The sequence below is a fragment of the Pholis gunnellus genome (assembly GCF_910591455.1).
Source record: "Pholis gunnellus genome assembly, chromosome: 13".
In the NCBI taxonomy this organism is placed as follows: domain Eukaryota; kingdom Metazoa; phylum Chordata; class Actinopteri; order Perciformes; family Pholidae; genus Pholis; species Pholis gunnellus.
The window spans coordinates 14,496,967-14,515,229 of record NC_136540.1 but is presented as its reverse complement, the minus strand read 5'-3'; the positions used below and the strand labels follow the sequence as shown (position 1 = coordinate 14,515,229).

General features: G+C 41.0%; 1 protein-coding gene across 1 annotated transcript in view; it reads right to left on the bottom strand.

The window, feature by feature from the left end:
• cadm1a (cell adhesion molecule 1a) overlaps window positions 1–18,263 on the bottom strand; it is a gene marked incomplete at its 3' end in the record, with an annotated part of 349,787 nt that overhangs the window by 81,678 nt on the left and 249,846 nt on the right. Inside the window, exon 3 of the mRNA XM_079172305.1 lies at window positions 1,022–1,168. Within this exon, the coding sequence (XP_079028431.1) occupies window positions 1,022–1,168 (147 nt within the window). The remainder of the gene's footprint in view (window positions 1–1,021; window positions 1,169–18,263) is intronic.

Here is an 18,263-nt window from a genome sequence, read left to right as displayed (position 1 = left end):
TTAAGACTGCAACTGTGTTGTCTTTTTGCCATATATTGTCAAATACGAGGGAAATTTAACCAATTAAAAGTATTAAAAAATGAACCTGGGACTAAATCTCGTAACTCCATTGAATCTACAAAATGGTAAACAAGGGATTTTGTCTGACTTCGTCTGAGGCAGTGTTTCTCTTAGTTTCACAATGGCCCGTCACACTTTTGTAATGAACCAACAACATTTGTTACACTTCTCAACAGCAGTCAGACTGAGGGATTCAACTCGGCGGCTGAGGGGTGGCCCCTTGGTGTGGGAGGATCCCCTCCTGGGACAGTGTAGTCCGACCTGTTTATCAAATCGAGCTCTGATGTTAACATTGTGATGGAAATGTTTGCGGAGGAGACTAGCGTAGGCAGCATCGACTGTATAAAAGAAGTGAGTCGTCAAGGGGACGTCACCTGTGTTTGGCTTGAAAACGCGGACAACTCCCAGCCTGGTCAAAGGCATGATCGCAACCTGTCAGTCACATGGTAGAAGTCATCCTGATAGTGTGATGCAAATTCTAAATTAAACAATCCCTGTGACTTTTATTGTGGTGTTTCGTTGTAAAAGCTTTCTTAGCTCTTATGGTGCATGCCTGCAATGTCAGAAAAACAGTTGAAATGAGAACCCCTCTTGACTTGAGAATGACTTGGGAGCATTCAGACACTACAAGATGATTAGCTAGCCGTTTAGCCACACCTGATAGCTAATTAAGCCTACATATATATGTACATTGCAAAACCACACATGGGAAACAGTGCCAAACAAAACGGCATAACAGCAATAGTCCCATCAGCCTGTTCATGTTGGGATCTCATTTTGTTCCAGTCTCTCAGTCGCAACATGAAGGAGGAAATAATTAAAATTGAAATTGGCTGCATTAGTGAAGGCTTTGAATGAAACATGCACATTAATGGCTGTCTTCATCCTGTCAAAACAAAATGATTGTTCCCAACAACAGTACACAACAGCACCCCTTAAGTAAAGATTGCATAACACTCACGTCTCATGTTTCTGAAGTAAATTGTCTGCCTGTTGGGGTTGAGCAGCTGGATGACGGACTCATCATTGTTCTTCACTCGACAGCTGATGATGGCCATCTCGCCCTCCACCACCGACACATTGTCTGTCACCAGGTTCTGAAACCCATCTGGAAAAGAAAAAGACAGGAACACAGGTGTATTGACAAATGCAAAAAAAAAAAAGTTAGGGAAACCCAAAGGACAAGTCCTTTTAAAGGTTTAAATTCCTACAAGGCACATCGTTACAGTGACTTTCAGGTGTGTTAATGGAAACCAGGAGGGAGGCGTGAAACAGAAATGATTAGCACACATGGGATTAGAGTGAAAACCTATCGAGTAAGAACAGACCTTTTTAACATGAGACATTTTGACTTGCCACAGTAGGAAAAGCACAGGTGTAAGTAATGAAACTAATTGTTGCCACATTCCATTTAGCTGCTGCTAAACCTAGCTTGCTTGCAGGTTCCTGGAATCTGCATGTTGGCTCAAGTTCAATTTCAAAAGTTGAAATGAACAGAGCTATAGTTGGTGTTATCAGTAACACTAGTCAACATCTATGCTGTGAGAAAGGCCTATAGTCTATCTATTTTACCTGAGCTGGACATAAAAAATGATTAAAAATAAGAAACGCCGTCATGTGCTACTATGCAGCAATAGAACACAAGCACTGCAGACAATGCTCTAGAACATTTTGTTGTATATATGTGCCTTATATTCTCCTTTCTTTAGTAAGTGTTTTGGTTTATTATACCATTTAATTGGCATTGGCAACCTGCAGCAAGTGGTGGACCAAAAGCCTTTAATGCATGTCCACGGGAAATAAATAGAACCGAGTGACCAGAGAAAGTCAACAAGCCTGTGGGCTGAGAAAAATCGTTCACGGTCCTTCGTCGGTCATCAGCTGCAACTGAGATTGCTACACTTTGTTGTTTCACAAACAGTATCTCTACCTGTAGAATGAAAAATGGATTCTTTCTAGCTCTGTGCTACTTTCATTTGAAAAACTACAGTAATAACATCTCAGACTTTGCTTTGGGGTTGCATCCATTGTTGCCGTTGATGGCAAGCCTTGAGTGGCTTTGGTTTATTTTAAATGATTCCTACAAAACAAACACCTGGCAAGTTGTCAGTGGTGGCTGCTAGTTATCAGTCCCCAGCCCAATATATTTCATGGTGAGATGCAGCACACATGCACACAGACACGCTTTAGGCTACATGGCACCATGGAGAAACGCAAGCAGGCAGTCAAAGTGAAAAGTCAAATCAACAATTTTGGATACCAAATAAGTGCATTTGAAACGTTAATGCTACTCAGTAACAGAAACAATACTGTAGAACACATTCGACAACAATACTGGAAAGAGGTGCAGGTGGTCATGCAGGAGAACACACTGCAGGTGTACTAATAAGACTGTCCTGTCCAGCAGCTTGTCCACATCTTATTAAAAGAAACACACTCAGCACCAAAATGACATCCGACTGACAGAGCAGACCATTAGAAACACAGAATCGCTTATAGAATACATATTAACACATTAACTTATATTACTTTTAACTAGCCTTGTATTGAACAAACTGACAAATTGCCAAGAACAGACTAAGAGACATTTGTGATTTTCCGTGGTCTTTACGTGTCCTCTGAGACACACATCAGACTAAAAGGGGAACCAATTAAACTGAGCACCTGCTTGGCTTTTTCATGATGTCCAAAGGATTAAGTCTGTCAGCAAGCTTGTCGTAGATGTTATCAAACTACCGTAGCCAAAAGAAGGCAAAATAAAAGATAACCATTAGGGCCTCGTGAGGCGTCCCGGACACAGCTTGGCTTGATTTCCACTCTGACACATTATATAAGATAGAATGACAAATCTGTTTCTGACACCCCACGTATGCTAACCTGACACGTCAGATGGTTTGTTACACAGAACCATGCCAGAAGATGTCATTGGAAAACGTCTTGGCATGTGATTGGATGAACCATCTGTCGATCACCGTTAATCATGGGTCACATTCAACCCATCAGATCCACGAACCATATGATCGAAGAAGAGCGAAATCGTCTCTTGCATCTAGAAAAGCCTTCAGTGTCGTTTTTCCTCTTCTTTCAATGAAAAAATACTCACTTCTGATATGACTGATGCTATTGCAGCAGCTACGCGAACGCCGTTGGTTCAGGCACAAGCGCATCACTTACAGCTTGACAAGATGGATTTCCGTGCGATTTGTGATCCCGCGATTCTCACATGATATAGCAGCAACCCAGCTGCCGTGCGAGGCAACACGCATGCCAGATTGAAACATTTCCAGCCTGATATTGTGTAATCTGTGACCCAGTCCTGGCATTTGATGCTCTCAGTAAAAGGTAAATACTAGGGCTGCAACAACGAATCGATAAAATCGATAAAAATCGATTATTAAAAGAGTTGGCAACGAATTTCATTATCGATTCGTTGTGTCGCGCGATTATTACGCCACTCAATAAGTCGCGGAGATGTTTGAGTGTTCAAAGCAGATTCTGTGGGTGGTGGTGCATGGCCGTTCTTAGTCGGTGGAGCGATTTTTCTGGTTAATTGCGATAACGAACGAGACTCCGGCATGCTAACTAGTTACGCGGCCCCGTGCGGTCGGCGTCCAGCTTCTTAGAGGGACAAGTGGCGTTCAGCCACACGAGATTGAGCAACTAGGTCTGTGATGCCCTTAGATGTCCGAGGCTGCACGCGCGCCACGCTGAGTGGATCAGCGTGTCTACCCTTCGCCGAGAGGCGTGGGTAACCCGCTGAACCCCACTCCTGATATTAGTCCATTTTTTTTTTTTATTATTACTTTAACAGCTCAGGGATGTTCGAGCAACCTGTTTGTGCACTTTCTGAAGATTCTTTGCACTGTGAATTTGTCAGTTCTGTTTTTGAATAAAGGGTTGGAAATTACTGCTTTTTTGTTTTTTGTTTTTTTTATCCGATTAGTCGAACAAATAATCGACAGATTAATCGATTATTAAAATAATCGTTAGTTGCAGCCCTAGTAAATACATTCACTGCTTTCCCTCCACTGCTTTTTATCAGTGTTAATTTGGAAAAGCACTACATTGTACCAGCATTCTACCTCATACATATTACAGCTATTACAAACTGGTGGTTCAATACGAGGCTACGACTTACTAATGGAGTTGGGTGTTCTCGTGAATTACTTTTCATTCATTTTGAGATAAAGGGTTACAAAAATGTAACTGTGGACTGCCAATGTTACACTAGATCATATAAACACTGCCAAGCTTGCAATTGAGGTTAAGAGAAAACTTATGGATAAAGTCTTTGTAATCCCCCCCCTAACACTCTCCACCTACATAGCTACAAAAATAGCATCACAAATAACATCTTCTCAGAGAGGCTAAAAGGACCGACTCAGGGGCGGTAGGGGGGGTGAGAAGTGAAAGAAACTAAAAAAGAATGCAGGAAACATCAACTGCTAATTTGCATGCCTCAGTTGTCAAGCACCTCTAAATATCCCTGCCATTTAGTAGACAAGGAGGATGAGGTGGGAAGAGAGAAATTGCATCCTCTGATGCTGACAGATAAGGATAGACAGCTTTACAAACGAGATTCAAATGAGCATCCCTTGGTGGCCCGAACACAGCCCTAAATAAATGAACCTCCTCATCTTTAATATTCAAGACCGAGCCTCATTTTTCAAACATGTGCCGAGGTGGGCGGTAAGGTGGGCATCTGGTTATGATAATACGCTAACATACTGGAGAATGCGTTTTCAAGGCATCCTCTGAAGGTTACAAGGCAGCAGCAGGGTGCTGCAATGTGTCTGCTAAGTTGTGTTTTAAGTCAGGGGAGGTAGTCCGACGGACTTCAAGTGGCGGCTGCCATGTCAGCTGCCTAATTGTTCCTGTTGTGCTAAATAAACAACTGTGACACGCTGAAAGATGGCACGGGGAGGCGATGGGCTTTACACTAATTAATGGCCAACAACAACAACCATGTGCTGTCGCGGTCAGCTAGGACACTGTCAAAGGTGCTGCAGGAAAAGCACTTCTTACATTGTGCTGTTTGAAGCTGCAACCAAAAGCTTTTTTTAACATTATTTTTGGCATGAAAGTCTTGAGCTGGAGGTGAGTTTGGAACGTCACTTTGAAAAACAAATTAAAAAAACTAAACAAGGGCCAAAGCTTGTAATTGGACAGTTTGTTATCAGGCAACCTTTCATCACAAACAAGTTTTGCCTTAAAGGGCCGAACCACTGCTTTCACATGTTTTAGTACATTTCTTACTTCTTTTATTATGGTAGTGTAAACCATAATAAAATAAAATCACTGCAGAATTAAAGCTGTACATAATTATTAGGTAAGAATATAAACAAGTATTGGTAATTATGCAATTTTGTTTCATCAAATTATACTTCATAATGTAGACTGAACATTATAAGGGTAATTGAACTTGTGGATAATGATCGTGATCAACTCATTTGTGCTGTTTATGGTCATTATTTGTACTTCTGAAGCCCTAACTTGGTCAGGTGTTTCCTCCTATTGAAAGTATAGTTCGCTATTTGGGAATAAAAAGTTATCTTGCCTTAATATATTATTGTAGCTGTTATCATTTAAAAGGACTGATAAACAAATGTAATATTTAAAATGTTTGTTCAATGTATTTGATACATTGTGACCGTGATGCATGGAACATGACGTGCTGTTAAGCCGGGTGGAGTAAAAGAGCGGTTAAAGAAAGAGGGAAACTTATCCTAAAAGGTAACCCTTTGAGTTTAGGAAGACTAACAGCGCTGTGGAGAAATGTTCAACGGGTTCTTGTTCTGTGCCCAATCTTCTGCTAGCGTGTGCACGAAGACGAACATTATGTTTCGCTGAGAAACAAGTAAACTACACCGGGTACCTTCAATGATCCGACATGCTATTGACATGTTCTCGACATAGCAAACTGTCACAGCCACGATCACAGAAATATAGTCCTCGATTCAAAATAATGTCAAAATAGTTCTTTGTGATCACAGAATGAATATTTCATGAGCGCCAGAAAAACTGACAAATACAAGGTGAAGCTCTGTGTCAACGTTTTTAAATGCAAATGGCGGCATTCCCTGTGTGCTTCTTCGAAAAACCTGCGAGGGCTTTATGGAAGCTGCTTATAAGCCTTTTCGTGAGAGACAGCCCATCGAGACGTGTGACAAGTGTTGGTGCATCAAGTTTACCAACTGAGGGGCAGGGGGACAAAACTAACAATACACTCCCTTCAAACAAAACACTCACATTGAAGCTCTCACTGAGACACATTTAGTCGCAGCTGACAGTGCTGCACATCGGTATGAGAACAGTAGAAGATAAACTCATATTACTGAAATAGACATTATGATAATGACACATCAGAGATGTTGGTGGGAGTATTATACAATTGCTAGTCTTAGTGCATTTTCTCCAAATGTTCAATTTGCCTTTTTCTCGTCAAAAAATGAGCTTCTGCATTCACACAAAGGAACTATCGCCGCCCATTTGTCCACTGGACAGATGAGGCGACTGACAGTTGAACATTAGTCTGAGGAAACGGTTGAGGAAAGTAGAACATCTGGTGTACAGTATTTCAATGCCAATAAGTCAGGGTCCCCATGGAAGAGCGCTGTCACTCATTCAGCAGAGCTTTGAAGTGCACATCTTTCCAATCTCCCAAGCAATATACTACCTCGAGGGTGGACATGTTACTATACTCTGCATCAATCTAGACCAGGAAACTCTAAACTGTACGGTCAAGAACAGGAATATGTCGATGTCTTATTGGCCTCCACTTCAAACAGACAAAACCAGAGCAACTGCGGGGAAATATGACTTGATTATAGGATAACCTAATTGCTGCAGAGTTATTGTTCACTGACAATGACAAAACCTTTTTCCGAAGCACACTTTACATGAGTTTTCACATCCAGACTCGTCTGCCCATTGTTCGTTTCGGAATAACATGAGAGAGTAAATATGAAGGAACTGTTAGTCTGTTAACAGAATCATGCGTTTCTTGCAAGCAATTTTCCCAAGTGCTGGATTCGTGGTTGTAAATGTAGTTTTCAAATGAGGCAAATATTGAGCAACTTAATGCTTTGGGTCTTGAAAGGTATTTCTTGACAAAAACAAATAGATACGGTTAAAATTGACAAAGTCTACTTTTTAAGTTTTAGCCGGTGTCATGCCCCTTTGGTATTTCCAACTTTTTTTTATCAATGGCCAGTAACATATTTGTCCTATGGCACTTAGAGAGGGCGGGGGGGGGGGGGATTTCAGCCTTTGGCCATCCATGTGAAAAAGTCGAAGCAGCCAATCCCAGATTAAAGTTGTCAGACAATGACACTCTACACCGCACCGTACAAAGCTAGCCTGAGGCCCAAATTCACTAAGGCTGAAATGGAAGGAAAGAAACGCCATGTTCCATTTGCCTCGGCTAACAGCGGCATGTTCCCATTTGATTCAATAAAAAATGTATGCATACTAAGTTAGGTCACACAGATGGCCACCATGACAGTGACAAAGATTTCCATCAGGAAATCAAACAGACTGTCGAACTGACATCAATTTCATTTGTAGATTTTGTTTTGTTGATAACAAATCACTCGCTCACAGGGTTGAAGGATAAAAGGGTTGCTGAAAATATAAAATATTAATCCGGGCATCAGTCTGTCAATGTGTCTCCCTGTGGTGTTATTAGTCGTAATAGCACTAGTATTGCATTTTTTATAAGTTCTACTGGTAGACATACATTTATTCATACTGTCTCAATCAAAAACATGACGCAACATTCCGTAATCTTATATATTATAGTGTTTCTTTAATTGTTGTACTTAACATTTGCGTGCACCGCTTGTGATCTTCACAACCAATCGAGAGACATTCATTTCATTTTGACATTTCAAGGAGTGCCTTGAACAGCATACAATCATTTTCTCCTGTTTTGATGGTATGGCTCCTGCTGACATAAAAACAAATCTTTGCCAGAGTGTTTGTGTGTGTACGGGTTGTGTGTGTGAGAGTGACTGTGGTTTTACCAATGTCTGATTGCCGTCAGTTCGGTCTGATTGCATGATTTCACGGATGTGTTTGAGCAAGTCTGATTGTGTGTCTCTGTGTTGACTGCAAATAGTTGATTCCTGAGTGATCTTTCTGGACAAGTCTGCAAGTACAGCGTTATTAAATACCAGGAGGAAAAAAGGTGAGCGGTAAAATTATCGCTTGTAAAACATCCATCATCCTTTAAACACATTCTCAGGGGTTAGAAAAGGATCGTGCTTGACGGAGCTTCGCAGCCAGCACGTGACTGCTGCTTGTGATTGATTTTTTTTTTAATTATACAGTTATAGTTGTGTCTAAACACGAGGAGACATGCTTACACACACACACACACAACTAGACCGCGGCTAAAGGGTGCATCCGTGCATCGGAATCAAACGTCGAGGGGCCAGTGACCAAGCTGCTGCATTTGACAAGTTGAGAGTGAGACTTGCATGCGAGACGGTTCACAGAACAACTTCCTGGTTGATCTTTGACCAACCCGAGCTTGTCGTAGTTTGGTTGCCGTGTTCTCAGATCTCAGCACTGCTAATATTATAACTGAGAGAACCGATGGCCAGACCTAGCACTAGCAGACCCAAGACGAAATGCACAACAATTATCCTATGTGTAAACCAAAGCGGGATTCCATGACTTGCTTTTTAAAATGAGTTTGATTCCTTAGATGACTGGAACCTGTCAACGTTAACCACGGTCTCTGAGAACAGAACAGCAACTACAAGCTGCTTGCCATGTGAACGCTGTGACAGCTCGAGGCAGCCGAGAAAAGGTCAAGATCCTTGTATGGCCTGACCACTTCAAACAGCAGAATCCCTCTTGTTGAGGATTTGAAGGAGACAGATAATTTCAACTGTGTGTGGACTGTTCAGAAGGAAGCTCAGACACATGACACACATCATTTGTGGTATAGGATCCCATTGGTCAGTTTCGTGACCAGACTCCACAATACGTTTCTGAACTGTGTCTCTAGTGGCTTGTTGTAACATACAGCAGAGACATAGCATGCTAGTACTGTCAAAGGCTACCCAGCTCTGCCTAGGGTGTTCTCCAAAATGAGATTATAACCAGATGAATAGCTATGTGCGTCTTAAACGAAACTCGCATGTTTTATGTGTTGCTATAAAAATAAAAAAAGATTCAATCAGAGTCTAAAGATAAGACATTGCAGCTTACACTTGTGTGTGCAAATGGTGCGCATGACTGCAGAAATCAACAAAGCATTTTATCTGTTTTCCATCACTTTTTTTTTCGTTGCAGCTTATACCTGTTAACGATTTATACGTTTTGTTGAGTAAGTACAGAGGTGGTCACAAATTTTTATTGTTCCACTATTGATGTTTTGTGGATTTTATAATGTGTTTTAGGAGTTTTGCTGAGCAGTGAATGGTTTTTTTAGAGCCCTGGTGGGTGGCACATTACAATGCATCATACAATGACTGTTTAGCATTTAGTCATTAACTGAAAATAAACAGCTGCATTTTTTTTTTTTTTTCAAATTCATAATCCTGAGCGGAGTAAATTAATGCTAACAACAATGAAGCCATTACAGAGGTGATTGAACATTTTCACATTGGCGTGGCCTTGAAGTTTGTTTGATGTGTTACATCGTGTTTTGATTTTCAATGCCCAGTTAAACATATTGGTGTTCCCTTAGTTAAATATAGACCAATACACAATCCAAGCTTTTTTTCTATAGTTAGAAAAAAAAGTGTCTTTATAAAAAGTTTTTTGTATGAAAACATGTTTAACTTATAATGATTAACTATGTACAATTGTGAATACATCTGTTGCCGTGGTGGCAGCAGTGTGCTTCTGTAACCCTCTGACATGAAGAAATTGAGACTTCAAGGGAGTGAATTAACAAATTAATCTTTCCACTATATTTAATAATACATGTGAAGCACCTTCAAAGAGACATCTTTTAAAATACGCTACACATCCATCAACAGGGGCCTTATTCATACATCTGCCAATGTTTGTTGCTCTAAAGTTGTAATGAACATTCTTTTTTAGTGCCAATATCCTCCTTTCTAGTCTGACATTGCATTATTCAACCACATAATCCATAATAGACCAAAGCTAAAGCTGGTGGTTGCAGAAACCCCCCTCTGAGATTCCTTCAAATGTAAGATAATGCATCTGACTGAATTGCTAATAAACTGCCTAGCTTAAAAGTGTCATAGAAATACACAGCGCCTAGAGATCCAGATGGAACACCGTTGTATATACAGCTCGAAAAGTATATTCTCTCTGCCACAAATATAACTTAAGACCTAATACCTTCAAAAACAATAGTACAAATCCATAGATTTTCTGAGCACAAACTACAAAGCAAAAAGCAAAGTATTAGAGAGACCAGAGGATGATGATGATCAGAAATCCAGGGGATCAATAAAGTTATTGCATGAATGTTTGGATAACATTTCATGACAATCCATCCAATGTCTCATTTCCACCGCACGGTTCGGCCCGGCCTGTCTCGTTTTCTAGTGACTATTCTCTCTGACCAATCAGCTGTCTTGAGTTTTAACTCCACCTTCTAGTATCGAGTGAGTTCCCTTTCAATCTTGACCGAGGTGGTGCTGAAAAAAGTACCAGGTACAACGAACTGTTCACAACTTTTGCTGAATGGAAAACCAGAAAAAGAGCTTGTCAAGTTGAGTAGAGCAGTGCCGTACCGTGCCGTGCGCGTGGAAATGCAGCATCATAGTTGTGGAGATATTACAGTCTGGACCGAAGCGGTGGGGCAGCTAACCGACATTGCCACACCTAAAGTCCTGCAAATTGTTTGACTTTGAATATAATAACTTTGCACTGTTGTAACTAACATTTATTTAAAGCATCAGCAATGATAATAAATACTTCCCACAGCTATATTCCAGAAACCCCACCCCTAGACACACACACACACACACACACACACACACACACACTCTGTGGATTTGTGACACATTATGTAAGAACGGGGTGTGAAGAGCTTTATAGGGTGTTACATGCTTGCAGCGAGCATGTAAGTGGCTTTTGTGCTACCACTGCTGCTGTATGCTGCACAAAAAGCCTTTATCTCTCGCTGGGCCTAATGGGTGCAAAGCTAATTTTGACAATGCCAGTAAATATAAAAGGAGGAGGATTTCACGGCTTTCTGTGTGCTGCAATGTTTTGGTTTGTTTATGATAATATGAAATAAAAAAAGGAATGTTAAACCATATGTCTAACCACTTCATGCCGCATGTTTGTTTTGTGTTCTCTCCACACAATTCTGCAGCTATTTAAGAGCAGGACCTGCAAGTTGTACAAAAATGTATTTCAAGCATTGCTGCGTCATGGAAATAATCTCATTAGATGAGGGAAGCTGCAATGCCTGGAGTCAAAATATGCATGTCAGTCAAGTCCAGTGTTACTATAATGTGAATGAGTCTTTGGAGAAAAAAAAATGGCAATTATAGAGTAATTATTGATAAGTATGCGACAGCTGTTCCAAAATTTATTTCAGTGTTGTTCCAAACATGTAACTGAATGGATGCTAGGAGGAATTCAACACAGATTACATCTAAACTAAAGTTAAAGCGCCTCGCTAGCGTTCCCTGGAGGCTGCAGTGTTCACTACAACTGACAATTCTCAACTATTGGGATGCATTCAACAGCAAACTAGGGCTCTAAAGAGGTAACGTCTCAGGTAGCCAAATTCTGCATTTCAGGTCGTTGTTTTCTTTCACCCTAGCCAACTAGAAGTGAGTGACCTACATCTGTCCTGCCACAGTCATTTTCAGTCTACATATAGCCTTTAATAGCAGCAGTTAACATTTTGTAACCCGAGAAATAAGAATAAATCTTGATTGAAGAGTTATTATTTCCGTCAGTGGACTAAGTGAAGCTGTACCGATCTGGCCATTTTCCTCTCATAAGATGTCCCTGTTCTTAATCTTGCATACAAAGCTTTGATGAAAAATGCTGGACTCACTTGATTCAAGGAGCGAATTGGAGATGAGGGAGGGGATTCAGATGTTTAGAACCAGGTTAATACGGTTCATTCCCTTGGGAACTTGAATGTGCTCGGTTCACAACAAACTGCCACTTATATTTTTGAAAGAAGAAATTACATCCTAGTAGCACTAGTCAAAGTCCTTGTATGTGCAACATACCTTGGTAATACATGGTTCTGATTCAGATTCTGATGAGAGGTCAGGGGTCCCAGAATACATTTGAGATTCAACCACTGGGATCCACAAATATTCAGACAAATCAATGTGATCTCTTTTGCAACAAACTAATGTATTTTAGTGCGTTATATTTCCCATGAAATGTCAGCTGATGCTGCTTAAGCTTGAGATTCGTTTACATGCTCTCTGGCTCACCAAAAGCCACTTAACATCTAGAGCACATGCTGTTTGAAATACAGAAAGCACAACTGCAGCTCAGAAAGCTTTGCATGAAGTCTCCTGATACAGTGGGTAAATGTCACGATCATTTCACTGGTGACTCTAAACATAAATTAGCTGCACTTTAAAGGGACAGTGTTTATGATTTCCGGGATCTATTGGAAGAAAATAAATATGTTTTCATGAGTGCATAAGCACCTGAAACAAAAATGTGTTGTGTTTTTTCATTAGTTTAGGATGAACCTATCTACTTAGGGAGCGGGTCCTCTTCACAGAGTCCACCATGTTGCACCGCTATGTTTTTACAGTAGCCCAGAACGGACAAACCAAACACTGGAATTTAGCGTGAGCCCTTTCACGTTTTTACGTTACATGAAGGCCACCGAATTACTCCAATACCCATGAGCGGAGAGGTTGGTGTCAATCCGCAATGTCACCGCTAGATGATACCGAATACAGTGGTCCTCTAGGAACAGCTCCATATATACACCACTCCGGAAAGTAAGTCAGCTGTCATCTCTGTCCACTCACGGCACACAGCAATCTTCAAGTTAATCCTAAAAAGCCGGTCAGAAAACCTTGATGGGTTATTTTATTTCATCCACTACAATTCTTTTGTAAAATTCTGACCATTTTGACTGGTCAAAATAGTTTAAAGTGAAGTTTTCAGTTCCCCTTCAGACACGTTTTATATGTAAAAATACTCTGCTGTGATTCATATTTTAGTTTAACATGGTTTTCCTGCTGCTTGCGCTAGGTTGACCGTTGAAAGAGCAGTGCGCATCAAGATGGCAGCAGGGGGCTCCGCGAATGGCTCGCAATCTGCAGCTATAGTTTCGGCATTTGTTCCGTTTTCTCTGCTAGAGGAAACTTTCGGAGAGACTCAGCCATACATGAGGAGTCTGTTGGGCATCAAAATCTGCACACATCAGACCGGCATGCAAAACGTCACCCTTTTTGGGGGTTAGAACACCGACGATCCTATGTTGTGTCGAACTCCGTCCCCCGTCTGTGTGTCGGCATTTACGTATTAGACAGCGATTCACCAAATCTAGCTCGCCTGGGGTATATTTGAATATCAGATTTTGTGCACAGGGAAGGGAAGTCTCTCTCTCTCTCTCTCTCTCTCTCTCTCTTTCTCTCTCTCTCTCTCCAGAAACACTTACAGCTGCAATAATGTGTATATATATATATTAGTGTATATAAGTGTTTCAGAAAGTTAATGTCATTAGTCCTGATATGATGACTTGACCTTATCAAGCTATGTTTCGCCGTCAGGATGTATAACGTCCTCCACTCATCTCCACTCAACAGGGCAGTTACATAAACCAGGTGCATCACTTTACATATGATCTCCTACAAATTAACATCTAAAGCAGGCTTTCCTCCCTTCTCTTCCTCTCTCCACCTCACTGTCCTCCCGCCTCTTTGCTCAGGAGGAGACAGAGGGGGGGAGGTATTGTGCCCGGATTCAAATAAAGAGATCGAGAAGTAAACAGAGGAGCGGCGAGGGAGGCAGGAAGGGTAGGAGGGAGGGACGGATGGAATGCGGCTGCTGGCTGGTGTCGCTAATGATGAGGAAAATGGAGGGTCATGTGGGAGCCTTGGCTGGATGGAGAGAAGGGGAGTTGGTGTAGCATAAAGAGTCAAGATCACTTGAGCGGTGGGCGGATGCTTCGTGTGAGCGTGTATCATCCTGCGGAGTTCTCTCACTCTCTCTCTCTCTCTACCTGCTCAAATTGTGTGCTTTGACATGTGCTTAGACTACACAGTGGCGGTGCACGCCTTTACTTGTGCGAGTCAAACCAGGTTATCCATGAGTTAGTGTGTCTGTGAGCGCAGTGTGTGTACGTAAGAGTGGAGGGGGCGGCCGCCAAGTGATTAATGCGTCAGAGAGGCAGCTGTGGTCTGGGCTCACTCATTTGGAAATATCTTTCAGGGAAGAAAGAGAGAGCGGGAGAGCTTTGAGAAGAGGGGTGGGGGGGGGGGGGGGGGGGTGCTTCTACATCACTTGCCAGATAAACAAAAGTGAGCTGAGAGCTTTTACCCGGGTCGAATGGGGCAGTGAAGGAGGGAGAGAGAGGGAGAGGGAGAGAATTAGAGAACAGGGGAGGGAGGTAGAGGGCACTGCAGCATCCTTCTGTCCTCTACCATATCAAGATTCATTAGTGTCTCCTTTGAGCATCAACCTGTCTTCAACTCACAAATATCAAACAAGTTCAGAGAGGAAAGCACTTCACAATAACCATCCTCAATAAATAGGTAGTTAATTAAACTTTAATTGTTATTTCTCTGTTAACCAAAAATGAAATCAGAATCAATAATGTTTACTTATCATTGATAATGCTATAATTAGTTGTTATTTTATCAATAGTTTAATATGAAAGTAATTAGTTTATAAATTATATATTTTATCAGCTGATAAGAGATGATAATCACATTCCGATCACAGTATAACAGTGTATTGTTCCATACATTATGACATCTGTTGTACCATATTAAGTGTTTACACTGTATATACATACATATGTTAACATCTTTTTAGCTTGGTAGCTGCAGATATGTCACTAATCAATCGGTTTATTGGATATAAATGGAAGTTATATGGATGCTTTTACCATTAACTTCGTACTGTACATGGACACTGAGTTTACTATTTGTATCAACACGGTGTTGACAGTTTGCAGGCATCCACTTGGTGATATAATTGGACATTTTTGACTCCATGAGTCGATGAGGAGTGCACTGTGTGTAACATCTGTGAGGTTCGACCATCTCCTTTGGGGAGGAGGCACACTTGTATAGACTGATATGATTTGTAAACCTTTAAGAAATTGTTGGTAAAACATCTATAAACATGACAGAGACAGATGGACCAGAAACCAATCATTAATCATTGACAAAGCATCAACTATCTATCTCAACAATGTGTATATGTGCTTTACTTTCTTTATTTAATGAGGTATTACAAACATCAGATCCAACTTTATGAAAGCTATCCAAGCAATTTACAGTTTACAAACCAAATAAAGTGTTACATATATCTGTTCATCTATCTACAGTAATGTTTATAGATGTTTTATGTAAGACTTCTTAAAGGTTTATGAGTCATTTATCAATACTTTTAATGGCACATCAAATGGTATATGAATTTCAGCAAGATCATTTAGCCCAACTGCTTGGTATGTTTCGGGCAGATTATAAAATCTGTAATGGATCCGGGCACTTTAATTCTTTTCCTTAAGAACGGGGCTCATTTCACAGGTGAGAAAAGTCCGGCTCCAACGTACGGAACTGAAATGAAGTCATGGAAGTATTCTTCACAGTAGCACGTGAGGCATTCACCTCTTTGATAAGTGCACACAATGCTCCGACTGAAGAAAAACAAGGAGCGCAGGTGGGAAAACTCTTGTAGGGGGTACTGTGCATCCCGACTCGACCCTTTTAAAAGTGTAGCGAGTCGTGTGGATATTATGTTGAGTCAGGCAGCTGCAGAACAGCGTGACAAAGGCAGTGAGGGGGTAATCTCACCATCATCTCCTGACACATGCGGGGCGAAGCAGGTTTACTCCTCTGGGGCAACGACAGGTGACAAACAACTGATGACGAAGGTGTCTGTCTGAGAGTTAGCCCAGCAGTGCAATATATCTGTGAAACAAACAGCACCTGACATCCATCTTGTGACGCAAAGATATGACTAATAAGATGTGTGATTACTTGAAAATGCTATTGAAGAAATTCAGTTCAGTTGTATAATTCAAATGGGTTGAAAAAAAAAGAAATGTGTGATATTTGTTCTGTCCTTTCAGTCACTTGAATATTTGTAATTATGCATGTATTTATTTATATATATATATACACACTGTATATACATACATATGTTAACATCTTTTTAGCTTGGTAGCTGCAGATATGTCACTAATCAATCAGTTTATTGGAGATAAATGGAAGTTATATGGATGCTTTTACCATTAACTTCGTACTGTACATGGACACTGAGTTTACTATTTGTATCAACGCGGTGTTGACAGTTTGCAGGCATCCACTTGGTGATATAATTGGACATTTTTGACTCCATGAGTCGATGAGGAGTGCACTGTGTGTAACATCTGTGAGGTTCGACCATCTCCTTTGGGGAGGAGGCACACTTGTATAGACTGTACCTCGCATTCACACCAGACTGGAGATGTCAGAAGCGTTTCAACACTAATGAAGCACTGATCCGAAGCTTAGAGCAAGGCTGACAAACTGACTTTACCAAACTGACGAATATTAGAAATGCAACGGACAAAAAGTAGACTCCGTGCCAGTGTGGATTACGCTTTAGAGGCTGCCCACAATTTGGGACACAGCCATGAAAAAGCCGTGGTATATAAGAGGAGGGATTTTGAGGTTGGCCTTAGTCAAAAGTCCACAGACATTTTTTCTTCATTCCCAGCTTGCACTCTTCTGTAGCTCCTGTGTAACGCCCACGCACTTTTTCTTACAGTACATTTCATCTAACACAGCACAGTGCAGCCTCTCTCTTTACTGATCCGCTCTCCGACAGCTGTATTTTGGATACTGCTTGTGCCAACTGCACATTTCCCTGCTGCTGCTACAAATGTAAAGCTTTTCCCCGGTCAAGCACAGTAAGGACTTTTTTTTCTTTTTGGTGTAGAAGCTACAGCAAATGACGTGGTCTTTTTTTCCTCTGTGCACTCGGATACTAATTCGCTGTGTGCGACATGATAGAAACATGATTCGGTGCAATTCTGCATGAGGGGGTGGAGAGGAGAGGAAGTCACATGGCTCGACACCTTGAAGCTGCCCACATCCTTCCGGATCCATTCCAAATTCTACGTCATTTTCGTCATATGGAGTATCTATACTGTCATTTTATTTTACATCTATCCATCATGAGTGGGGAATCCCTCTTCTGTTGCTCTTGGTGAGGTTCTTTCCATTCATCCCCATTACAGGGCTATTGGGAGTTGTTTTTTCCACATCTGAAACGTGTCTCAAAGGACAGAGGGTGTTGGATGCTGTACACCTGAGGGCGCAATCTACAATAAATCAGTTGCATGTGCTCATTCACCATCCTGAAGTTTGTTCATTTTGCTCTTGACACGCAGTATAGATCACTGTAAGCTGACGTGAGAGCAATTTTCATTTTCTTTTTTAAAAAACTGCATTATTTATGTGATAAAACTTTGATAAGTATTCAAGTTTAATTATATTAATTTTGCACAGAATAGAGAAGAAGAAGTCCTGTACTGAAGCTATCTTGTGGTATAGCTAGCGGTAGCACACACGTCACTCGGGGGCAAGTTGTCTCAGTGCGTTCAGGGCAACTCGTCACATGTGATAATTTGGTTGAAAGTATATCAGATGCAAGAAATGGCCACATGAGGCTCGTGCTCCAGACTTCGCAGTTCATTTGTGTCAGAATGTTTTCTCTGCTGATGACTCAGATTAGGCAATGTAGCAAATGTCAGTGGGGCAACATTTAAACAATGGTGAGCTGGTCAGTTTGGTTCATTCATGTTGCATTACGTTTTGAATTGGAACGGAAACATGTCATTTGTTATTCATTTACACTTTTTCTAGAAAGAGTGTGGTTTGGTCTGCGTGTATCTTATTCTGTCTTGCCCATGGTAGCCTATTTGTTTATTTTTTAACTTACAAAGGTTTTTTTTTGGTATTCGAACATCTGTCTAAATGATTCAGACTTTTAAATGCATAATGCGTATGGAAAGCCTCTACTTTACATGTTCCTATTTATTGAAAAATATAACG